General features: G+C 37.5%; 1 protein-coding gene and 1 pseudogene across 9 annotated transcripts in view; both read right to left on the bottom strand.

The window, feature by feature from the left end:
• KIF16B (kinesin family member 16B) overlaps positions 1–26,694 on the bottom strand; it is a 137,274-nt gene that overhangs the window by 37,615 nt on the left and 72,965 nt on the right. For 5 of the 9 annotated variants that reach the window (XR_002862997.2, XM_023923188.2, XM_023923189.2 and 2 more), the window contains 6 exons: positions 25,321–26,676; positions 20,936–21,094; positions 19,988–20,093; positions 19,406–19,456; positions 12,617–12,739; positions 6,007–6,096 (listed from right to left, as the gene is read on the bottom strand). Coding sequence is in view for 6 of the 9 variants with exons in the window: in XM_023923188.2 (XP_023778956.2) it covers positions 6,007–6,096; positions 12,617–12,739; positions 19,406–19,456; positions 19,988–20,093; positions 20,936–21,094; positions 25,321–26,676 (1,885 nt within the window). In the remaining 3 variants the exon portion in view is untranslated. Of the gene's footprint in view, positions 1–2,660; positions 3,138–6,006; positions 6,097–12,616; positions 12,787–19,405; positions 19,457–19,987; positions 20,094–20,935; positions 21,095–25,320; positions 26,677–26,694 lie in introns of those variants that run through there. The other 4 variants (XR_015283870.1, XR_015283871.1, XM_086879284.1 and 1 more) reach the window with 3 other exon arrangements.
• LOC147655146 (uncharacterized) lies at positions 16,165–19,292 on the bottom strand (annotated as a pseudogene).

Here is a 26,694-nt window from a genome sequence, read left to right as displayed (position 1 = left end):
ACTTCATAAACCTTGGATTTGGTTAGGAGAAAGACAAATAGGAACTGTTTCTTTGCCCTTCTTTGAAAGAGGGTAGAGACAAGAAAGTGTTAGGAGAGTGAGATTTCTCTTGCAGCAAGATGTGGATAGAAAGAAAAGTTTTCTGTAGAAACCAACACTCTGGAACTATTCCAAAATCAGCAAGAAAAGATGAAGACAGAGGGAAAACCAGGAGAATCTAACTGTGGAAGTTCTCACTTCTCTATTGAGAATGTAGAGTCCATTGGCTCTCTTCTCTGACTAATAAACAAAAAGTGCATTCATTAGAAAGACTTCTGCAACTGAAAGCCAAGTATAGTCTTGTAATAAAGTAATAAAGTAATAAAATGGTCATTAACAATCTAGCAGTGTAAGAAAGCTGGAGCTGGGCAAATGACAGTCATGTAGAGCCCCCCAAAAAATAGACACTGTTAAATGCTTGGTAGTTATCTGCCACTGGCTCAGTCTCACCCTGCTGCAGCTTCTTCAGTTTTTCAAAATTTGCATGTGACATATTTTAGTTAGATATGCAGTTGTCAGCAGCCCCTTAATTACATTAGAAGAAATGTGCAGATTTATATGACATCTTGTAAGACTGGAAGATACTAGACATGTTTCTGCTTTTGAAAGAGATACTTCTTTTTAAAACCTTCCTAATAAATCAGTTTGCCAAGACATCCCTTTGGGAATTCAGTGGCAGAAACATGAAATGCAAAATCAGCAAATTATTAAAATACTGATATAGTAACTCAGAGCTGAGCAACTAATGAGCTGTAAAGTTCACTTTTAAAAGCAGGACACTCATATATTAAACATGCCCACAGTATTTTTGCTGTTCATTATAAATATTAATTTAGAGTGGGAAGGTGAACTGTGCAAAATAAAACTCAACTCTGATAGATTCAGATAAGATCCTTTTAAAGATCAAGTTTCTTTGGAATAATACATAGTGACTAAAGACACAACTCTGCCAAGTTTGGTATTAAAATGCATTTTAGCATCATTTTAGCATTTTTAGGTAAATCCTAAATTAGTTCAATGACAGATAAGCAGAAGCAGACAGATGAGTTTCAATTTACCAAACAAACTGAACTACTACTTAGATTGCAATACTAATCCAAAATTACCATTAATTAAAGCTATTTTAAATAAAGGTAAAAATATGGAAAGCCATCAATCATTCACATATACAACACTGTTAATGAAATTCCTTCAAAGAAAACAAATGCCAGATCTTTACTGCAGCATTCAATATTTTGTTTCATCCATCACAACATGCTCTTCCCCTCTTATAAACAAGGACACAGTAGTTTGTGGAAGTGCTGATGAGTAGAAAAAGCCCATTGCATATTATGTAGATCTTTTCTGCCCACAAACCTGCCATTCCCTTGCAATGCTCCAAGTCTCAAAGCAGGAATGGATACAACACAACAGCCTGTGCTGTGTAAAACAGAAAACATCATCGGTGCTGCAAGGGTTTCCAAATCAGGTACTTATGTGCGAGTAGCTATCTAAAACCACTAGCTGACATGATCAAATGCTTATCTTGCTTCTCCTAATCTTCAGCAGGCTTGGTATTTAGCAAACATGGGTATATTTGAACTTCTCTGATAATTTAGTGAAAGCTGTTGTGAAGTGAAAGCTCATTCAAGACTGGAAAAAGATACTATAGGCACCCTTGTAAGACTTGATGTTTGCAGTGACTTACAAAACTTCTTCACGAAGGAACAGATAGCTTAATAAATGATGATGTGTTCCCTACATGGGAAATTAGATTTATGCTTTGGCATAACTAAACCAATCATTTTGTTAATGCATTAAATGTGAATCTCAGTAAGTTTACCTAAGACACAAGCATATGGCAACACAGAAGTGTCAATAAGGAACAAACTGGCATATTAAATTAGCAAATGTTTTGACCTTGCAAGCAAAACCACAAACAAGAGAGAAGATGATAAAAGAAAATTGCCTCTATAAGATACTTACAAAATGAGCAGTGTAGAGAATTTAAAATACAGATAAAATCCACATGAAAAATACTAACTATGAACTGTCAATGACAATAAAAACAACCTCAGCTGGGAAAACTCCAAGATGAAGAAAACAATGTACCTGTGCTCTAGGCTGGGATCTTTTCCCTTTGTACACTCTTGGATGCTGTTCTTTCTTTTGATCTAATATTACTACTCATGTTGTCATTGTTCTTCAAAACAAACAAATAAATAAAAATTGAAAAACAACCAATTTTTCCTGTAACATCAAAAAAAGCCTGAATTTGTACTCTCAATCACAAATGCTTGATGAAAAAAGGTGAAATTAATATGCTGCAGCACATGGGACACTGTAATAGTGGCTTTAAGAACATCAGATTCCTCCTAAATCCAATTACTACCTACAAGAACGAAGCTGATCTCCCTCTGATGCAACTGTTAAAGAATTCAGTTGTTCCACAATGTACTGTCAGGACCAATAACCAACTCTGAAGAAGACTACTCCAGCACATTTTCCTAAATGGAGAAAATCAGTCTGCACAGGGATTCTTTTCCATTCTTTTCCATGTCAACTGGATAGCTGCCTGGCTCTTTTTTCTAGAGTTAGATGCAATTAGGATATTCCTGCTGACAGACTATAACTCTAAAATCCAGGAGGAAATGGCAATTTATTCAAATAAAAATACGATATGGACACTCACAAGTAATATTTTTAAAGCATTTGTGTACAGAGAACATTTCAATTTCCCATTAGAAACTCAAATTTACCTTAAAAAATTCTGTCATTTAAAAAAGATGACTTTATTTTATTTTCTCTCACTCCTTTTTTTAAAAAAACTTTTTCTTAGATATTTGGTGCACAGTAGTCTCCATTCCAGGTTTTCATACTGTTTTGGACTGGGAACAATCTTGAGCCCCAGACTCAAGGACTGTTCCATGCTCATTTCATTTTTAGCTTGAAGAGTATGTTAACGAAGACCAAGAAAGCATTTGCACACTATTTCATGTCTCTCCTTGAACATAATGATATTTTTTAATATACTGCCCATGAATATATGGCCCAAGCTTCTTTACTTGTGCTAACTCTCAAATCAGGGTTACTTTCATTGCTTGAATGATTTACTTCTTCTAATATCCAAGGGAACATGTAGGAAAGAAGAAAAATGTTAATAATTAAAAGTTATATGTGAAAACTAAAAACTAATTCCATAAATGCTCACTCCAATAAACTAAAGCTCTATCAGGCACAGCTCCTCATCCTGAATGCCCAGAGTCTCTGAAGTGGTCAGATCAATTTTTCATTTTACAGAAACTTGAAAGCCACTATTACAAAAGGGTATCTGTGGAGCAACGCTCTTCTTTCAAATGAGAAGTTGTCAGGACAACACGATCTGACTGCAAGTATCATGCAATGAACAAAACAGCAACCTCCAGAGAATGGCGCCAGTCAGCAGTAAAGGGAATTTATGGCCAGAAGCAACACACAGAGTCACAGTTTCACTGCAACATCCATCCTGTATCAAGCACCCTTGGATCTCTGAAGTGCTGAAGGGCTTGTCAGTCTTACTGGACACCTACGTCTGAGAGGAATTATAGAATCATAAAATCATTTGGGTTGAAAAAGACCTTTAAAGGCTATTGAGTCTAACCTCCTGTCATGAGCAGGGACATCTTCAACTAGATCAGGTTGCTCAGAGCTCCAGCTAACCTGTCCTTGAATATATTGGGCAATGAAGCATCCACTACTTCTCTACACATTGTAAAAATTGTGCCATTGTAAAAAAATTTTCTTTCTTACATTCTACTCTGAATCTGCTTCCTGCAGTTTAAAACCATTACTCCCTGTCCTACTGCAACAGCCCTGATGCAAAATCTGTTCCTATCTCTCTAATAACTCCCCTTCAAGTACTGAAAGGCTGCTATAAGGTCTACCCAGAGCCTTGTCCAGGCTGAACAACCCAACTCTTTCAGCCTCTCCCCAAAGGAGAGGTGCTACAGCCATCTGATCAACTTAGTATGCCTTTTCTGGATCCACTCCAAGAGTTCCATGTCCCTCCTGTGCTGAGGATTCCAGTTGGATGGTTTGGTCTCACCAGAGCAAAGGTGGATAATAACCTCACTATTCCTGCAGGTTACTCTTTTGATGCAGCCCAGGACACGACCAGCTCTCAGGGCTGCAAGTACACATTGCTGAGTCATGCCCAGCCTCTCATCCACAGCACACCCAAATCCTTCCTGGTAGGGCTGCTCTGAATCCCTTCATTCCACATCCTGTACTCATACTGGGAACTGCCTGTACCCAGGTGCACTTGGCCTTGTTGAACCTCCTAAGATTCCCGTGGACCTATTCCTCAAATTCATCTAGGCCCCTCTGGATGGCATCCCATCCCATCCCATCCCATCCCATCCCATCCCATCCCATCCCATCCCATCCCATCCCATCCCATCCCATCCCATCCCATCCCTCATGCTTCTGAGCCACACTCAGCTTGGTGTCATCTGCTAAGGGTATGCTTGTTCCTTCTGTGCCAGCTAATGGAGATACCTAACAGCACTGGTTCCAGTACGGAATCCTGAGGGACACCACTTTTCACTGATGTCTGTGTGGACCTTAAGCCACTGATCAACGCCCACTGGATGTGACCATCCAAGCAAATCCTCATTCACCAAAACAGTTCACCCATCAAATCCATCTCCTTTCAATTTAGAGGAAAGGATGTTGTGGGGACCATGTGTCCTGGGATGATCCATAATGTCACTGTATTCCATATCTATCTGTGCCCAAGAATTGTTAGTCTCCTTAAGACTCTGCAGCCAGGAACCTTGTGTGTGTGGGAGGGGGGTGCTATTGTGGGTATTTTTCAAATCGGCCTCCTGGCAGCTTCCGGTTCTTTGCTGCATGGTATTTGTTTTGTGGGATGTTAGGTCTTTGCTCAGGCAAAGGTTTTTCCTCCCTTTTTGGGATCTCTTTTCATTTTTGTTTTTTTTCCCTCATCTCAGAGAGTGTAGTTAGTGGGTTTGAATTGCCTTGGGGTGAGTTCTTTGGTTGTGTGCCGGTCGCCCTGGGCTCCAGCAAGCCGGTCCAAATCCATCGGCTGCCTGCTCCAGGACACAAGACTACAGGAGCAGAACCTCTCTCTTGCTGGCAGCTCTGGCTTCACAACCACAGCCATCCATATAGACTGCATTTAGCAGTTAGAAACTGTTTCAAAGTGAATTTGCAAATGCTGCTGGCAGCAAACAAGCCGAAGAGCTCCCGGGGCCAGGCCACCACATGCCGGCACTGACAGGCTGGTCATTTTCCCCCCATCCCACAGCTGTGAGTGCAGAGCACAGCAACAGCAGCAGAGCCTGTGAGCAGCAGGAGGAAGCAGCAGCAGACCCTACATGAGCTGGCAAGTCTCCACCTGCAGCTAGAACTGCTCTGTAAAGATCCTGCCTACCCAAGAGGGGTGTGACAGCATCTTGTCCCTTTGTCCTACAAGCCTGAGGCAGTCCCTGCCTTGTGCCATCTCAGGAAAGGCTTTTTCTGGCATTTTGGATCTCTCTCTGCTCCAGTGGGGTTGTGAGATTTTTGCAGTTTGTTGAAATTATTGCCTTTTTCTTCTTGTCTGTTGGCATTCTGTTTGTTAGTAATGTGTTATTTTTTCACTTATCTGATCTTATCACTCATATCTGATTCCTTATTGGTGGGAAGGGATTGGAATGAAGGGGAAGGTTAGTCATTTTGGAGTGCCCATCTGTTTAAACTGTCTCAAACCAAGACACCGTATCAAAGGCCTTACAGATGAAAAGAGATGACACCCATAGCTCTTCCCATGTGCACCATTATAGCCACTCCGTCATAGAAGGTCACCAGATTAGCCAGGCAGGAACTGTGTTGGTGAAATTATGCTGGCTGTCTGAAATCACCTCCCTTTTTGAGTAAACATATTTCAAAGCACTTTTTTTTCAAGTCTCTACCCTTTTTTGTAAAGGAAATTTTACCAAAACTTACCTCTGGGTACTTCAATTTTAAAGTTTTATGCAATTCTCGAAAACGGCTGTACCGCCGAAATACTGTCCATGTCTCATCCAAGACTGTTATCTAGAACACACAACATAAAAAGAAGAAACAGAAGTAAACCCACACAGTGTACAACACTAAAACCCATTCAGTATACAAAGTTATAAGATTAAAATGGACAGTTCTTAGTTGTCTTAAATCTAAAAACTTTTGTAAGTTTATTTAATTTTTCTTTTATTACAGTGACAGAACTGTATTTAATAAGGAGAACTTATTGCAAAGCAAAAAACATCTGAACACATTCATTCCGTAATCCACAGTCGTTTGACAAGACTGTAAACACATTAAAACATCCCCAGTCACCAATCACTTCTTGGTGCAGCTATTTGACTCTCAGTATTACAATCAGTGGGTGTTCCATTAATGAATAAATAACATCCAGAGTAAGTGCAGTGCAGCCTCTTGAAATATTCATAGAAATGTATATTCTTACACATAGAAACTGACAATTAATAAATACACATTTCTTGGACACATAAAGTTCATTACCACATAGAATGGGATTCCAGTTTGTAGGGTAAAATATTATACCAGCTTTTAGTAGAAGATATTTCTTTAAGACACTCTTGGTCTGTGTCTTCAAGATGGTGATGAACATTCCATTTATATAGGATTTTTTCTTAAAATCAACATAATTACCCCTGTGAACAGAGTGCATAACAACAGGAGCAAAGAGGGAGAGCAAACCAACCTTACCATCAGTCATTTGGAAAATTCTCACTAGAACTGAGATACTAAACACTGTCTGAAATGAGGTGACATTAACTAAGGACACTTCTAAGTGGGTCATGGAAGTGTTGTGACTAGAGCATCTGACTTTACAGTCAAAAGTCTTTGTGCAGCTCTAGTGATCAAAAGGCTACCAAGTAGCCAAGCTGCAGGGTGAGTGAACATTATTCTACACTGATGAGCAGAGTTGGAAAGAGCCAACTGGCATTGCTTGAAACTGAACACTGCTGTGTTTTGAATCAAACAGGCCTAATATGTGGCATTACTCCTGCCCAGCTATGACTTTATGCAGGAAGATAAAAAAAAGCCACTTCACAAAAGACATCTCACAGGCTTTTTAATCTTAAAGTGACTCCTAAAATTAACAAGCAGTTCTCTCACATGAGTGAATTAAAAAGTTCCAGAGGCAAAGAAAGATGCAATAGAGTAGGATAACTGAGTAAGAGAAACAGAAATCAGAGAAACAAAGCCAGAAGAAACCAAGCACAAATGCTGCTACCCCATGCTTGCAACAAACCCATTTCTGGTCCACTCTTTCTCCATCCTCCTCCTCATACAGCAGCTACCTTTGCTGCTCTATATGGAGCAGGGAAATTAGGGGAAATCTCTTGAAAAGCAGAAATTATTGCATATTTTATGACAAGAAGAAAGAGGTTTAGGGTGGGCTTTTTCTTATTTTTACCTCAATTTTAAACCAAAGATGAAAGCAAACAGAACTGGCCTTCTCAAAACTTTTCACAAACATTGTAACATAGGTTCTTCTAGCACGTAACCACAATGAAAACTCACTCTTTCTTAAAAAAATTTGTCTTTCATATCATCATAAGATTCATTCCTACTACAAGTCATCTCTAACTCTACTACTACTATCCCTGTGTTCAAAAAAGGGTGGATATGGCTCTTGAGGACATGATTTAATGGTGAACATGTTTGTGTTGCTAGCAGGGTTGACACTTGAACTTAAGGATCTTAAAAAATTTTTCCAGCCTTCACAATTCTGTCATTTTAAGACACCTACACAAAGGACTACATTTCCTCAACATACTGTTAACAGTGTCTCAAACTTTACAACTCAGGTGAACAGATTTAACATTCATAGGCAGGTTTAACTAAAAACAATTTATAACTGTCAGGAATATGCTTGTTACACTGATCTCAATTAACCAATTAACCATCCTGTTCTGAATAATTAAGGCAGAGGACTGTGTGATTTCAATGTTTGAGCAGACAATGGTCAAGTGTAACAGCTATTCATAAAACAATGTTACTCATCACTGCATTCTTTTTGCTCTATTTCCTTTTGCTTTAATTTAATATTTTAGAGTTGTAAAATTTTGCTGTGATAATTTCATTTGCATATGATCTTTATTCAAAAGGGACCTCTTTTTTCCCAGGGGTTTTCACAGAAGAGGAGCAACCCAGCACAAGTCATCCTGGACTCCTCCAGACACACAGCCTGGGGAAGAGCAGGCATCTCATGTTGTATGTGCATCAGATACCTGTCCAGGTGATAGGGTGGCACTAAACCTACCCAAACCAAATTGCCTGCAGCCAATTATTTATTAGCTTTCTTCTTAAAAGTTTAATATTGTGCTAGAGATGTACAGGAAGGAAAACAGCAGAGCCACGCATCTGTGCTGCTTGAGAACTGCTTTTTGGTGGCTTGGTTTGACCTGACTTGGTCCCTGTCACCCTCTTTGTTTACTTCACTTTGTTCACTTTCAAAATTCTTGTAATGAGACTAGCAGGTAATTGCAAAATTTTATTGTTATAGCTGATACGATTGAAAAACAAGTTGCAATGCTAAACAAACTCTTAACTGGTCCCCAAAGCATAGCAATAATGTTATTAGGTCAGACAGAATCAAACTCCATTTGTGTAAAGAGAATTACACTGCACCTGGCACAGCAATAGCATTTCTATAACACAACCTTTTACTCCTACAACTGATCCAACAAGTCTGGGTTGGGAGTATTTTCCCCCATTTAAAAAAACAACTCTATGACAGACCATATACTGTAGGAACGGGACAGGGAGATATGCAGATGTTTTGAACAAGTAAAGAAATTCTGAAAAGCCCTTTGGTTTTTATATAATTTGCTAATAAAGTGAAAAGTATTTTAAAACAAAAACCATATGGTTAGATACATCTGCAAGACAGATTTTGGAATATTCTTCTCTAGGCACAACTGTGATCCTAGATTTGCCTCAGAATTGTGGGTTGTTTTGTTTTTCTCATTCAAAGGCACCATTTCCTATGTAAAACCTATAAATCTGAAAGGAGATATCACAGTCCTGTCCCCTTATCTTTTCTTCTCATCATGACTGATATAAAATAACCAAGGAGGCATTTTCAATCGATTCCACTGTATAGCACATCACAGAACTTGTCCTCTTTCTGCCCCATAGCAACAGAAGTAACACCATGACTGGAGGAGAAAAAAACCACAATATTTCACCTGATTCTGAAAGAAATTAGAAAAAAAACAGGAAATGCTGAATGTCTTTATCTGGGCTGGATAAACTGTCTACAGTCATCATGAGAACTTGTATTTCTTCAAGTGAACCTTGTTTGAACTGTTCTCACACTACAAAAACAGCATCTGAAAAGCCAGAAGTTTTCTAAAAAATTTCTTAGAACCTTTTTCTATTTTATTATTGAGAGTATTAATCTGATAAGGTTGACAGAATATTAGACTTTTTCTTTATTTAGGCAGTTATGGGGAGTTTAGGCATCATTTTCTTAAAGAACTAGTTATCAATGAGAACTGCCTCTGCCTTTATGGCCACTCTGCAACAGTTCACCAAACTCAGAATTAAATTTAGACTAGAAACGTGGACTTTTTGAGCAAATCCAACACAGCATCTGGCTGAACAGAAATGCAACTGGATCTGAAAGAGAGCACTGGCTTAGGGTGCATCTGCCTGGATCTTTTCTTATAGACTACTTGTCAGACACCACTAAAAGGCTTTGAAACACACGAAAACCACTTTTGAAGGAATATCAAACAGCATAAATAAAAGGAGGGAACTCAGAACAATGAGGGAAAGCTGAATGAGAAGGCTTATCTACAACTTTCACTATTGACAAAGGATCCCTGCAGAGCTCTGCTTGATTCCAGACCTTGTTTCCATCACCTCTCAGGAGACTCTGCATGTCTTTATGAGAGCTGGAGTTCCACCTTCCCTGCTGCTTTGTTGCTCCTTCTGCCAACCATAGGTACTGTTTGCAACCATGGGCACTGTCCATAACACATGCCTCTGGTTTTATTGATGCAAAAGCTCTTCCCACACTGTTTCTAGCACAGCCTTGTCTGAATATCCTGACACAACATGAAAGGAAGGGGAGTTCTCTGGCATACTAATTCAGCTCTAACATAAATGTGTTTAGACCTGATTAAGCTATTACTGTTTCATCATGTCTTTAAAGACAACACATAAAATTGTCACTCAAACGGAAGCTTTTTTGGAAATGAATCAATTCATACAGAATACTTAATAGCAGACTAGCACAAACAGCTCCATGACATATTCCTGCTGCAAAAGAAGGTGCTGTCTTAACTCTAATAAATTATCGGTTTCTTCCTGTTTTGAATTCTCTCCAGTCAGTTCTTGTGAGACCCACTCAACATCTTTAATTCTGATCTGTATCAAGATAAAGAACCTGAGTGGACAGAACATCCTGCTGGCCTATTCCCATACATGTCTATGTTGACAAGATGCTGAACCTGCACTAAAACAAAATATTGTTGGATAGTATGTTAGGGCTGACTTATGAATTGGTCATGAAGCTGCCAGGGAAAGTGGAACTCATTCTCTCTCTTCTGGCATATAAACAAAACAATCTTTATTACTGCATGCAGTAAGAAGAATTTTATGTATTTTTTATATACAGAAATTTATTATATTTGTTCCTCTATATAACTATGCAGGATTTAATTACAAACACAAAGACTAGAAATGTCTGTTGAAGCAAATACCTCTGAGATACCTAGGATTCACAGTTTTGGGCACTGTCTTAAAATTTCAACTCAATTATCACTTGTCACTTTGTCAGGTTCCAAAGTGCTGTAACATGCAGATAGGTCAGCTACCCATTTTCCTGAAAGAGGAACCTTGTGGAAGAAAGCTTATTTAGGACCTAGCAAAGGAAATGAGATTAGCAACACCTCAGTCCTTTCCCACAACTGACATATATTTCGGATGACCTGAAAATAAACTTTAACTAAGGGAAGTAAGGTTGAAATCAGGAATTATATTGACAGCAGACATGGTATTCTGACCTATGAGGAAGAGATTAAATAAATAGGTACATTTATCTCCCCCATCTGCCACATTTTCCTGATTTTTAAGGAAAAAAAAAATACAAAGCCGCTATTCCATGTGTTCTAATTTTCTACAGAATAACTGTAGGAGCTTCTGAAGATTAATACAGATCAAAGTAGAGCTGGGAGCTCTGCATGGAAAAGGTTTAAAATAGAAAAGTTTGTGGAAGGTCTGTGGATTGTAGCATGGGGCTAAATCCTAACTACAGCAGAAGCAATCCCCTGTGAGACAGAGACCTGGAGGGAAAGGAAAAAGCATTAGCAGTTGATTGATTCATATGAGGGAATGACTGTAAGAAACATCCCCAAAACTGCCAAACTGCACAGACTCTTTCAACTGCTCCCTCATGATAAGATCTTGTAGAGGCTTTACCAGTGAAGGTTACCATGGGTTTTACCAGTGAAGGAAAAATACTTGGGAAAGAAATCCATCAACATATTCAGAACAGAAGCTACCTCTTTACTTTAGCCATCTTCACTAACCATTACCTAATCTAGTAAATCTCACGTGCTGAAAATTGAGTAGAAGAGTCCTTGGGGGAGTTTCATGTGCACTTACACATCTCTCAGCATCTCTCTGGGTCTGGGCTTTCACTAGCCCCAAGAAAATCAAAGTTCAACAGGTAAAAGGAGGTATTCCACCCACAAATGGCACGGTATGTTTCAAAATGAAAATTTAATTATCACAAACAAAGCTCAGACTGCCCATCTTAATAAAAACCTTTTCAAAAGAGAGAGCAGCTCCAAAATGGTCCATTACACTGTGAGGAAGGTCACTCCTCCACCTCACAGCAGCTAACAAAGCATCTGGCAGCACATTCAGTAAAGGAGGCTGCCAGTTCTGCCTCCGATGCCATGTATATCAGTTATGCTACACATATGTCCACACACACTGAGAACACATTTCCAATTAGACTTTAGATGTTTCTTTGAAAAAACACTGGCTGCATACCAGAGGAAACAAAATTAATATGCTTTTTCCTCCCCAGCATTTCTGTGCAGAAAATCAACTGGAAGTTTGGAGAAGTAACACCTTGGAAATGCAGAGTGGGAAGAATAAGAACAATAAAGAGAGCCTGAAATGAAACAAGCCTTTGTCATGCATATGTGAAAAATACTTCAGTAATATTTTCACGCTTTCATTATTTCAGGTAAATATTTCAAGTCTAGGCCTTTTCTGTACCTGACACTTGCTTCTCAATAAAGGCCATTCCTATAACCAATAGGCATTTAATCCTCATCTCTGGAACTCCTCAAATTGAACTGACATTGTCTCTGGAACAGCTCACCCCTGGAGTTTGGCTACTAGCCTCCTCTGTACAATCAACCCACTTGGAAAATGCTTGTCTTTATAGCGTCCTATACCGTGCATTCTTCTCACCTCTCTTATTTAACAGTATCAAGGCCACTTACATAAGAGAAAGAGAACCAGAAATTACACTTAGTGGAACAAAAGCATTACAGAAAAGCAAATGATAAGCACTCACCTTTATTTCAAACTCATAGTGTTCATCCTTTCCCTGCCCACACAGGACATACCGTGGAATACTGATTTTAATTGGGTCCTTCAGGTCGTCTGGACTTGCTCCCAGTGAACGACAGACCATCCGCTTTCATGGACATACCAAATAGGGAGAAGAAAGGAAAACCAAAATCACTACATAAGGAAAAAAAGAAAAGAACTTCACTGAAAATGAGAAAGTGTTCTTGGTCAGAGAAGCAGGAAAAGAGGAGGTAGAAATTACTTCTAAAATGAAGGAATTCTTTGAAAACAAAGTGGATCTTGTCCTATAGGCAAGCCCTAGCATATTTTTATGCATACAAAAATTAAGGTGAAGTGTATTAAAAAATATCCCTTTAGTTGAAAAGGTATTTTCAGTTTAGATATCAAAAACAAGGGAAAGTAGAAGACTTTATTACCTCCCTTTCAAAAAAAATCAGTGCATTTATCAAGCTTTCACAGTTAACTCTTTTTGTATGTCTCTATCTTTTCTAATAAATTTTACAATATCATGCTAAGCTGCAGGGGTCTAGGCAATTCAAAAAGCTCTTAAATTTTAAAAGTTCAAACCTATTTTATAATTAAATAAGCAATCCACTGTCAGAACAGTTCTCTACTATTCTTTTTAATCATACCTGAACCTCAGAAAACTCAGTTATGATAAATTTTTACAGTCTGGACAAAACAATCTAAAAATTTATTTCCAATGAGCCCTCATTCCTCTGACAGCCAGATGGAATATGTAACTCTGAAATTACATCAAAAATAAAACATTTTTGCCACTGAAAAGATTAATGTTTTGCAGTCACTCTGCCCAAAAGTAGCATAAGAATTTAGAGTGATAAAGTACAGAAACTGCCTTTAAGGAAGTCCTCTACTTGCTCCATTGAACATATTTGGTCTGAAAACCTTAAAGAACTGGCAAAAAAATAACAGCAGCATGACAAACATAAGTTAACAACCAAAAAGATTGAAAAACTATCACTTTAAAGTTATGACTATGTTATATATTTGTATTTAGCACCGCTATCCATCACTTGAGCTGTAACTGTATGCTCAACATTCATCTTTGGAGCAACTCCTGGTGACTTCCTGTACACATAAGACTGTGTAGGAGTTGGAGAAGAATTTAAAACTCATTCATAAACACCTCTGCCTGTTACAGAGAATCTTTTGACATCATCATGGCTCTCAAGAAGAGGAGGCTGTTATTTCATTGCCAGTCAATTATAAATTACAATTTCCCCTAATATTAGCATTAATAAGAGTGAAAAATACGAAGAAAGTGAATTTTTATTCCACTGAGTTAATCTGAGTATATTTACCACAAACATTTTCTTTTTCTTTTATTTCAAGAAACCATAAAAGAAGTTTATGTTTGAATGGAAAAATATTTTTAGCGATCTTTGTTTTACAACAAATATTGTCTCCTGTCTATTTTGCTCTTCTGTAATTACTGCCCACATTACTGGCTTTTCAGCTAAAACTCATTTCTGGAGGACTGAAATGTAAGCTGCTCTTTCCTTGGGGGAAAAGAGAGAAGTTCATTCCCCTGAAAACAACATCATCTGTTTTAAAACAGCAATAAAACCATAAAGCCACTCTTATAGTCACCTCTGTCAACGTGTAATTTATTGGCAGTCATTTTCAGAGAACTCTTAAAAACAGCTAATAGAGAGGAAAAAAAACTCAGACACGAAGTGTTGTGGCAAATGCACCCTAATACATTAAATAATGTTTGCTATTCATAAACAATGATCTTTATGTTTACTTTACATAGTAAAAATAGTAGCAAGATTAGGACAAAATATATTGCTATGAAGTTCTTTTTCATGAAAGTGCAGCGTATTCATTGAGTTAGATTTTTAAAAAAGCACAGAAGACAAAAAGTGCTAATGGGAAACAAAAAATGCACAAACATTTAACTTTGGAGTACAATCAGAAAAGAAACTGGTTGCAGAGACTGATTCCCTTTAACAGCCTTGATCAAGACAGTCCTCTCAGATAGTGCCACTCAATGCTGACTTTGGGCAAGGCCCAGAAGAAATGCCATAGTGGTGTCAATGAGGGAGCCACTCCTGAGCAGGACTGACATGATGATACCACTCTGTACTCATTTGAGAACACATTCTTTGTTAAAAAAACCCCACAACACCTCAAAATAACACGACATATTTTGCATTTTTGGACTTCATTAAGGAATTAGAAATGTAACGATAAAAACCCCCATAATTCTCTATCGAGACAAGTGTTCATCCTTCCAGACATAACTTCCCTACTTCTTTTTAAATCACATGTGAGTTACATTATCATGTCCTAACATATGGTAAAAACAAATGGGAAATATTCTTACACTAGGAGAGAGACTGAAGTCTAACTCTGTCTAGTAGATTTCACCTCTGCTTGGCAATATGCTTACAGAATTTAGAATTTCAGATTAGATACCAGTTTTTTCTGCCAAGAACCATCTTCCTCAAACAAGGCAGATGGCATATTCAAGCAACAGGATTCTAAAGATATTCAGCTCCCCTTACAAAGGAAGAAACAAAAGATAGGAGACAACAGCTTATTTATTATTCGAACATCTGACAGAGGTAAGTGGTAAAATAAATACCCCCTGTCCTAAGCAAGAGGAAAGCCTCAACTGATGGAAATATTCTACTAATGTGCAATAGCTCCATTTTTTCTTGGGATGTAGTAATATAAAAGACTGTAAGAAATGCAATCTCATAGCATCAAAAACCCCATCAGTAAGCAAGCAGAGAATGATAAAAGTAAGGTCAAGCACATTATATGAACAGAACTCTAGAGTTAAACTCACTCCATCTGTCAGGCAGTGTCCCCAGTTGTCAACTACCTAGCTGGAACATTCAAAACATGCACACAGATGACAGACCCCAAAACATCTGTCTTGCCACAGTGGCACGACCAAAGGTTGAAATGCTATTTAAAGTACAACCGCTTTTGCACTTGTGACAAATTTTGATATGAAAGTGAAATAAACCTTAAATTTAAAACTCTGAAGAAGAGACTTGTCAATGATAATATTCACAAAATTGCATGTATAAAAGCTGTAAACATCTGTAGTATTAAGAGCATTCAGTGAAAATAAGATTAAAAAATCTGGAGATGTTTTGAAATATTGAGATCAAGGGCATGAAGTAAATGAGGAGCATGACAAACAAAGATAATCAAGAAGATTAAGGAAAAGACAATCAAGGAGGAATAGAGAACACATTAATGAGGATAGATAGTATATGGAAGGAGCTAGAAAACACTGCCAAAATGGAAATCCTAAGACAGAGCTGTAATTATAGTTTTCATCCACCTACCATATAACATAGAAACATTTAATTTCCTCACTTTCCCACGGAATTGTATGTACATCATATCAGAGATATACAAAATGCAAGTACTCAATTAATAATTATTATTGCTTAGATGTGTGTACACAGTCTCTGGTATTCCCTTACAGCTCAAAGGCTCCTCTTCTCTATTGATTAAAAAAAAGGGGGGAGGTGGGATGGGGAAAGATTTTATCAATATTTATTAGACTTTTGTTTTGAATGTATCTAAACATATTTGGATTTCAACACCTAGTCAAATGCATAATTAGCCAAATGGCTTCTTCACTTGAACTGAATGTTAATTTCCAGATTTCCAAAGGGATATGCAAACTGCTTTGAAGAATTGATGGGATGACTGTCAGCTGAGTATTTATTTCTTTTTCACAGTATTTAGAAAAAAACAATTCCTGAATCAGGTCCAACCTTGCTCCTTTTAGAAATCACAAGCTCAATTTTTGCACACTTCTCTTTGTCTGGCAAAACTGCACAATGGATATCATTCAAACAGTACCAAAAGGCTGTCTAATTGTGATTGCTGGGATGAAGCAATGTTATGTCAAGAATGTTAGGTGCAGAAAAAAAGACATTGTTTTCCTTTAAGAGACCTCTATGAGTACTTGTAAGAACAAGACTCCTATACATAGTCTGCTTATCACTAGTCTATCACTCCTGTCATAGTCTACTTTCATTGATGCATACAGCAGTACATGAATATCACCTAATGAAGGTTTAATAGCTCCCATATTTTCATAGAGTAAGTAAACCAGGTCAGCTAACTCGGTTTGAAATTAACAGGACAATCATGCTCCATTTGAAAAAACTAATTCATTTATATCTGAAGTCAATTCCAGTGAAATCTGCAGCAAATCTTTCAGAAGCTGGTAATTTAAATAAACATCATCATCCAAACAGTCAAACTGTAACAATCAAAATTCTCATTATGTCGCTGTAAATTCTTTAAGTGAAATGTTTGTTATAGGTAAATATTGTGAGTAAACCATCTTCAGCAGAATACAGAAGTCGAATATTCTGTCCAGCAGAGCCAACTTGAATTTCCTTTACAGTGCTGATAGGAACTTCATTAAACACTGCCAAGGAACTTTGGCAGGTGCCTTGTTCAGCTGACAAAAGAACAACATACAGAATGGAACTGAACAAAAGCAAGCAAGCAGGTTCTGGGTCCAGTTTTCAGCAACTGCCAAAGACGAGCCAACAGATACCTTTCAACTCCTCCATCCTAACAGAAATTTGAGGTAAAGCACAGATGAAAAAATCCAGGACGTTTTCCAGAGAACAGACCTGAAATTTTAGAAAGACATCTTAATACTAAACTGTTTAGTGTCTTAACACTGAACTGTTTTCTAGATTTTTGCTTTTCCAACAGCAAGGAAATTCTTCAGAGGGCTTTCTCACCAAGGCATCAGAGATCTTTGTGCTCATGCACATTGTGACAGCCTTTTGCACAGGGGATTCAGGCTGTTGAGTATGAGCTTTAGCACCATTACTAGTGTGGGATATGTCTTGATTCATGCCTGACTAGAGGAACACATTTACTTGCAAATTTCTCATAAATGGCAGATTTTTTATTAATGATACTGCTTGGGCACATCTCTCACTTCCACCACACTGACTTCCCTACTCCTTAATTTTAGAAACCACTGCACTGCTGACCAGCTGACTACAGGTATCTTTGTAAAAGCAGGAAAGCTTACTGGAAAGATATCCCAAACTGGAAGCATGTTCTGGTCTTACATCAAAACAAGAAGATATTAACTTAAAAGAAACGAAATGAAGGCATTTTGTTGGAAGCTGAGAATTACTAGACTGGTCTTCAACTATGGGTTGCACTGTCTTTAATGGGATGTTATCTTTATAAGTTGTTGTTTCAGAATGTACATTAGACTGAGAAAAGAAAGCACAATATGCTAAAGCCAGTTTGCTCATTAGCACCTATTAAGGATCCTGCATGAGACATCTGTTTCAAGTGGGAACAATCAGATTCAGTTCTTGAGCTGTCACTGTCTGGAGAAGCAATTATTTTATCATCAAAATGATTGAAATTTTCAACCTTGTGGAGTGAATAAGCCACACTGTTAAAGTCAGAAATACGTAATGAAGTAGACAAAACATTCTGATACAGAACATTTGTACTCTTTAAAGTATTAGTACATTTAGAGTGAATTAAAATACTTTTAATGTCACAATGACAAGCAAAGCTCTCCTGCTCTAAGTTACTCCTTTCATTCTGAAATGCCTTCTCTGATGCACAGGGGGAGGAGAGTCTTCCAAAACTGGAAAATAAATCCAGCATCTGTATATGCCTTCTGTCTCTTATGGTCTCTTACTTCTGCATTTTCTCCACACAACTCAGAGAACAATTGCCATCTTTAGACAAATGGAAAGCCATAGCATGGCTGCCACTGTTGACTTTTCTGTTAAAAATTCCAAAAGAAGAAGAAGAAGATAAAAATGTCTTTGTAAAATCTTCTGACCTGAACATTTCTTAAACTGAGGATTGCTTTTGATTAGATTTATACAATCATTCAGAATCAGTACAATCTCTCAAAATGAGAAAGAGAAAACTCAATAGATGTGACTGATACCAGGTAAGGGAATAGTTGATCTTTTCAACCCCCCCTTGCTTTTTCTATGTACAGTATCCATTTCACTTGGTCCATATTTGCTTTACTCAAAAGAATCCAGGAAAGTCAACAGGCAATGCAGAAACTTACAAGCCCTTAATTTTTTTCCCACACAAGCACAAAAAAGTAATCCCATACCATCCAAGAGTGCAAAAAGTCCAACACAGCTGAAAAACAACAGTGTAAAAGTCAGAAAAGTGCAAATTTGAGGTGTTTCAGCCCTCCTATTGTTACAGTTTAAATCCATGAAGGTATTTAGGATTTATTCACCAAGACCATAACTGTGTTTCAAGCAGCAGTTAAGACAACTAAAAATGGTGGGAGGGATCAGTTTAAAAGCCTTTAAAAATACATAAATGTACGTATGAATCCTTCAGGACACACTAACTGGCCTGGTTCTTCTTGCTAACTTATAGACACCCTTACAGAGTTCATTGTGAGTCAAAATGTTACATGTATTCTGAATTCAGACAATCATTAAATGCTCATTAAATGCTTTTCTCCTCTAAAAATAATGAAAATTATATTGTTCCAAGTTAAGAATCATGGCAAAACAATGAAGAAAGATCCACCCTAACACCACACCTTTCAAACAAGGAAGAACTAGGTCCAATCTGAAACAAAATCACTTTGATTCCAGCTGGTATGATGTGCCACCATCTCTGTTAGCCATTAATCTTGCTGTGAATTCAAAATTCTAATTATGCAGCTAAACATCATGAAATTTAGTGACAGGGCATGCCATAATGTAAGACAACCATTTCATTCTGACAAATTATGACCTACCTCATACTTCAACTTGCGTTGAATAGTGCTGTTATTATGCCTCTCATTATCCTAAGCATAAAAAAGGTACAGGAGGTTATTAAAAAGTGCCTTTCTTGTATATATTAATTTAAAAGTATAAAGAGGAAGAGACATTTTTTGTAATAGATAAGAATAACAATCAATATTTATTAACCCACTGGCTAAGAAGTAAATCAATCCACTCTTTGGATCTATTAGATCACCAGTGTTTGAATAGGCATTTGTTTGCAAGTATGAAATTCCATCAAGAACATTAATTTTCATCAATTAAAATTTTCTGACATAATATGAAGGTTTTGTTTTATCTGCAAACTTCTTGTTGCCATTTACATACTCTTTCCTGCCAAAGAATCTCTAGAAAACAACATAAAAATGCCACTGGAAATAAAAATATTATTAAAATTTTAAAACTGATACCATACCTCATTTACTGCTAACATTTTTTGGTAAATTAAAAGTATGTAAACACAGGAAAACATGAAAATTACTGAATGTCAAAATTAAACCAGTTGTTAGACATGGTCCATTGAAGGTCAGGATGTTCCACCCATTTCTGCTCACCTTGAAACTTTCTGTAGACCAGGACGCACTAAGGTGATTATCCTCAGCGTTATGATGAATATTCTGGAGCCTTCTCTGCACTTCTTGTTCAATAAAGGCATTAATCCTTTAAGATACAGAAAAGTGTGTGTGTGTGTATGGAAAAACAGTGTATTTTTACATACAAATCAAGACAGACTACAAGGCTCTTTGAAATGTTTTAAACCCTGAGAACTGCACAGCTCTTAATTGGGAGGCTTAATGTTAGATCAGTTTTAACCCTCCTTAAGGAAGGAACACTGACTTTTGAGTGAGTGTTCATTTAACAGGCAAAGGTTAAAAATTTGTTATTAATTGAACAAATTACTGGACCACAGGTTCAGTCACTGCTGTTGAGAGCAGCTCTACACACAAGAGGCAGTGAGGGTACAAGTGATGAAGAAGAAAGAAGGCTGGGGTTGGATCTTCAGTAACTTCACAGTTTGCCTTCATTGCTGCTGTGATATCAGCAACTTGAGCTAGCAAAGGTTTGGTCTTCAAACAGAAGCAATGTTCCGAGAGCTGATACTGACTGCCATGTGTAAGCATAACAAGGGCAGAGATTAAAGATTTTAGTGATGCCAGGCAGCTGTCCTACTAAAAAAAGTTTAAGACAATTAAATTGACTTTGTTGCTTTAAGTATATATGATGCAAAACCATATAGACAAGTAACTATAAACTCAAAAACTACTTTAATACCTTTCAGCCTACTGTTTCCCAACCCTGTATTCTAAAACAAACTGCACAGGAGCAACAGGTGAGGCTGTTGGTTACTTAGAGTAGAGCATCAATTTTATTTCCAGACCAGTCTTCCAGACAGAACAATCACAGCATTTAAATCAAATCCAATCCTGGCAGAATGGTCTTTCAAAAGACTTATTTTCTAAAGCTATTGTGTGCATTCCATTTCAGGAATGCAGGTTACCTACCTATCATCAACCAGTGGGGCAGCAGATGGCTGTGGCTTTGTTGGGCTGGCAGGGGAAGTGCTATGGGAGAGTCTCTCATCTGATATTCCATGGTTTCCTTTCTGAGCTCCATCACCCTCATATATTTTTTGCTTCAGCTGCTGAATTTCCTGGTCCAAGCTATAAAGATATCGTAACATGTAATTTTGGTTTAGAGCTGATTTACATAGTTCTGATGGGAGGTAATGTGCCTACACTGATATACAGGTATGTAAGACTGTAGATACTAATATTTATGAAGGTTTAAAAATCATAACTGTTCCTTAAGCATATTTAGATAGGAAAGTAGAGACAGCTCAAAACCACATTCCAACAGTAGCATTAAGTCAAATAAAACAACTTCAATAACTTCCATCACTAGAGGTATCTAAGTCTGTAAATTAAATATTAACTCCTAATACTTAACCTATCTATTAGAATCACTAGAATCATTTTTACAGAATTCTGTCAATGACCTCAGGTATTACCTTCTGGTGTGAAAGTAAATGAAGAAAGGGGGAAAAGTACAGAAACTACCTTTAAGAAAGTCCTCTACTTGCTTCATTGAACATATTTGGTCTGATATGGGGGGTAGGGGGAAAAGAAAACCTCAAAATACAGCACTAATACAAAAAAGTCCCAAAGAAAACCAAAAACATTGATGTGGCAAAACTTCTCTATAAGAAAATCTTTGTGTAGTACACATATACATTTCCCAGTTGTTCCATCTGTATATATGTTTTTGAAAATTCATTTACAAAATGAACATAAAGTAGTTATTGTATATATACAGCTAAGAAATCTTTTGAAACCTCCTTGCTTTCTTTAACAAATAAATTTAATTCCACCCAGATTTATGCACAGAATACAATATGTAAAATTGGGTACTGTGTTTCTGACTAAAAATGCCTGAGGCATTTTGTATGAAATAAGAACTACTTATTGCAATATTCATCGTATTAGAACAAAGTAATCTGCAGAACACTTTTTTCCCTTGTAACGTAGCTGAGATTAGATTAGTAACACAGTTATAATCTTCCCCATTTTCATTACAATATCTGTCTCTAAAAGTAATTGTTTTTCTAGAGGTTACTTAGAAATCAAATAATAAAAGAAAATAAGTTCTTGCAAAAACAGGAGAAATTATGCAAAGCTGAGATTCTACCACTTCTCCTACAATTGTATATATCTAAATTGAAGTGCAATTCTATATTCCATCCTGGGGGTTAAATGAGAAAATTAGAGAAATGAATAATGTTGAGGCTTAGGCTGAATTGTTACTTCAGTTTTAGAGTGCTTTTTGCAGCACTGCCAGAAGCCATCTATTTCTTCTGATTAGCAGCAAAACAATCTTGTGTCCTGAGGGTAAGTAGATGAAAGATAGCTGATGTATATAGAAAAGTGTTTGCATCCATGGAAAATCAATTTAACTACAAAAATCAGATTTACATTAAAGGACCAACGCTTAACTCTTGGTTTGTAAACATCCTACTATGAGAAGATATCATTTATATAGCTACAAACATAGCCTTGTGATGTATCCACCAGTAAATATACTGAACTGTAACCTGCCACTTGCCTCTAAGAAGGCTCTGAAGTTGCTTTATGTTCATTCTAGTGCCACAAACCTCTGCCAGCAAAATGTGTGTATAAATCCCATTTTAAGTTAACTTCAAATTATCATTTTGAGGGTCATTCCCTGTTGTCATGGGGTGATTCATAATGATATTTAATCCCATAATTATCTGTGGCCAGAAACTGTTATGGTATCTTTGAGATCCTGATGCTGCAGACTTTGAGTGTCTGGTGGGATAAGGGGGGTTGGGGGCATTTTAAAAACCTGCCCAAGTTTTTTCACAGCTTTTCCCAGCACGGTATTTGCATCACTGGCTGCCTGGTCTTTGCTTAGGCAAAGCCTTTCCTTTCCTTTTTAGTTTGTTTTTTTTTCCTGGAACAGAAACTTCAGTAGCAATGTTTCAGCTGCCTTGAAGACGAATTCTGCAGCTCCTTGTCTGATAATCGGGGGCATCCTGATGGCAGAAGCGAGCAGAGCTTCCCTGCTCCTGCCCAAGCCACCGCTAACCAACGCCGAGCCTTGGACAGGACACATTTGGTGGCTTCAGCCCAGCTGCCATGCCTGCTCTGCTGTGCCTTGCAGTGGGGAAGCTCTTCATCTGCTGCTGGAACTGCTCCGTGAGGCTCCTGCCTTCCCGAGACGGATCTGACACCATCTGCTCACTGTGTCCTGCCAAGCCATCCCAACAGGCCCATATTGGGAACGGGGATTTTCCAGCATTTCGGGTCTGTCTTTGTTTCAGTGGGGTGCTGAGGTCTAGCAGTTCAATACCTAGCAGTTATTTACTTTTTCCCCCCTGCCTATTGTCATTCTTGTTCTTAATAAAGCATTGCTTTTTCACTTTCACCAGTTAGTATTAGTTTCTTATTGGTGGAAAGAAATTTGTGGAACTCTTAAGGGAGATAACTCATTCCACAGCATTCTCCTTAAAATTATCTCAAACTACAACGCCTATAGATGAAAGAATTTTGAGCTTCCCTATGATTCAAACAAATAAAAACATTGTATCTAGTTATGATGGACTTTCACTCGTATAGCACTTCAAACTAATACTGCATTTAAACATTTTCACAGACTTAACACCAATCTGAACCAGAGCACATCATTACATAATGGGATCTAGATAAACAGTAAGAAACATATATAATTCATATGCTTATTATGGCATCATCTATTGTGAAATGTAAACCCAAAAACAAGGGCATTAAGTAGCCTGAAATGTTTAACATACTCTCATGTATCTTTAGATCTTCTTCTTGCCTCAACAGTCACAAAAACATTCTGAATTGAATTGTTCAGGCCCATGGGCTATTCACTGAAAGACTTCAAAGTTTTATTTAGTCTGTGCAAGAGGACTTTGAAGTAAACAAAGGAAAAAAGAGAGAAGAAAAAAAGAGATCTTTTTACTTCCTTAGTATCTTCCCCAAACCTCCGTTTTCTGGCTGATAACATACTTTTTCACTTTTTTTGTGGAACCTCCAGTTGTTTATAGCTCACTGTAGTTTAGTCAAGTGAGATGCTCAGGATAGAAAATGAGATTTTATGTTCATGACATTTATGAAAATAATGGCAATGTTCACAAAATGATGAATCAGTATTGAAAATGCTTAACTAAAAGCCAAACAATGTAGCTATAAATGTTGAAAAAGTGACCTCTACACAGTCTATATAAAGCAACTCTTCTGATAATGGTGAGAAGGAACGGAATACAGAAGAGCTCTTCAATTTGGCTACAGGCAAGTTTCTTCATTTTAGGTGGTTTTTCCACATCTGTTTAAAGGGCTTATGAAAAACTATTCAGATAAATTAGTGAAATATTTAAAAAATAGATGAAAAATACTACCCCAAGAAAAAAACCCTAATTTTTTTACTGATATTCACAGGTTTTAAAGCTCCAGCATAAGCAAAGGTAGCTCATTTAAAAATGGCAATTCTGCACTTTTTCCATACTGCAGGGATTGAACATACTCATCTTAGTAAATTTTTGCTCAGGTCAAAAAAAAAACAAACCTAAAAGGTTTCTTCCTCTTCTTCCACAAAGAAAGATCCTTCCCTACCTGACTGACTTTTCTCTGAGGCTCCCATACTTAGACTAAATGTTATGCTACAAGACATCCTGAGTAAAACAAATGACATTGCTTCTGTGCCTAACAGGGATTGTCACCACACTGGGCAGTATTAAGGCCTCTGTATATTTTCCAATAAGCTTAAAAAGCAAAATCAAATTTTACATGGATATATGGCTATTTTATTTTTATTTAGCCTTGAAACCATGGCTATTAACAAATTAAACATTTACCCCATTTACTTTTATTTTATTATCAGAAGGGTTCAGTACATCATCAGTTGAGAGAGACAGTTGGCAGGTTTATGGTAACAGTCCCCAAATCTTGAACAAACATCTAACTTGTTACTAATAGAGGAAAAAAAAATGTTATACAGAAATAATTTAAGAGAAAAAAGTTTTTAGATGGTACATTTGGTCTAAGGGCAGAACATAAGGATGTCTGAGCTTTCTATGTAGGTAAAACTATTTAAGCACTGTGATGACTAATGCAAATAATCTCCTGCTGAGGATGGGATAAGTATCCAAACATACCAGAACTTAATAAGTGAGCAGAATCCTTTAAAAAGCAGCAGAATTCATCAATTCTGGATAAACTACTTGAAACTCATGAAGAAACTCAAGTACAGGGACACTGAACAAGTTGTACTCTCAAACATCCAAGGTATAAAATTATTGCCCTTTTGTGGACAGGTTCTGATAAATGGAAGATACTGCAGCACTCACCGTTCTCGGTCTTGCTCAAGAGCTTTCTGTTCAGCTTCCAGACTTGCCTGCAGCCCTGCCTGTTCACCACAGCTGTTGTTCAAGGTGGCCAGCTTCTGTTTCTGCTCTTCAATTTCTAAGTCTATGGTGGAACGACGCTGCAAAGCAGAATGCCTCCTTTCCAACTTTGCAACAGCTTGCTCCAGTGCCTCTCTCTGCTGCTTTTCCCTTGATTCAAGGATTTCTTTTTCCTTTTTCCGAACCTTTCCTTCCTGCCGAGCTACATTGGCTGTGAATTCAAAGGTTTCTTGAAGCTGCTGCAGCTGATTTGTGCTAGCCCTATACTGGGAAAGCTGCTCTTCTTTTTCTTCTATTTCTTTCTCTATTTGATAGAGAGTATTATCTAACCCTAACAAGCCCCTGTCAAGGACTTCAGAAGCTCTTTGTTTTTCCTCCAGCAGAGCTGGCAAATGATTACTCTTCAGGTACTCAAGCTGGCGTACCTTAGATTGGAGCCTGTATTCCACTGGCTTTATCTTGTCAACTTCTTCAGCCTTAAGTATGGCATCCATAAAGTTTTCATCATCTCTCTTGAGATTTAAATGTTCCTCATGTGCAAATTTTAAGTGCTCCAGAGCTCTTTCTTCATCTGCTATTTCCTTTTCTAGGTGATCCATTTGTTGAATTAAATCTTTTTCCAAAATAGCCAACTGTTCCAGCTGTTTCCTTTTAAACTCTACAAAATCATGCTGTGCTTTTTCTAACTCTTCATGGTTTTCATCACCTTCAGATCGGGCTTCCTTGACTTTCAAAAGAGATTCTCTGATCTCCTCAAGATCTCTTCTCTCTTCTTCTACTCTCTGCACATCCCCTCTCTTCAGGAGCTCTATCATGACCTGCTTCTCTCGAAGCTGTTCCTCTAGGTGAGCCACCAGCATCACCTGCTCTCTTTCCTGTTCTTCAAGTCTCTTTTTCTCTGATTCCAGCTTAAGATACTGCTCATCTTTTTCCTTTTTCAGTTTTTCTAGTTCACGAAAAATCTGCATTTTCTCTGCTTTTTCATTATGATTAAGTTCTTGTAGTCGCTGCAACTCCTCTTTGACCCGGGCAAAAATTTCTTCCTGCTGCTTTTTCTTTTGAAGTTCTATCTCCTGTTGTTCCCGTAATCTCTCTTCTTCAAATTTTTCTTTTTCAGCCAGCAAATCCTTTAACCTGCTTTCAATGTGAACACTTCTCCGTTTCAGACTCTCCTCCTGTTTTCGTATTTGCAGCTGAACTATTTCTGTCTCTTTGCGCTGTGACTCTACTTCTTGCTGCATTCTTACAAGTTCTGCTTTGTCAGATTTTTGTTTTTCTTCCATCTCTTCTATTTGTTTCCTACAGTAAAACATTTAC

This window comes from Cyanistes caeruleus, chromosome 2 (assembly GCF_971803275.1).
Source record: "Cyanistes caeruleus chromosome 2, bCyaCae1.hap1.1, whole genome shotgun sequence".
Classification (NCBI taxonomy): domain Eukaryota; kingdom Metazoa; phylum Chordata; class Aves; order Passeriformes; family Paridae; genus Cyanistes; species Cyanistes caeruleus.
This window is presented reverse-complemented; position numbering and strand designations above follow the sequence as displayed.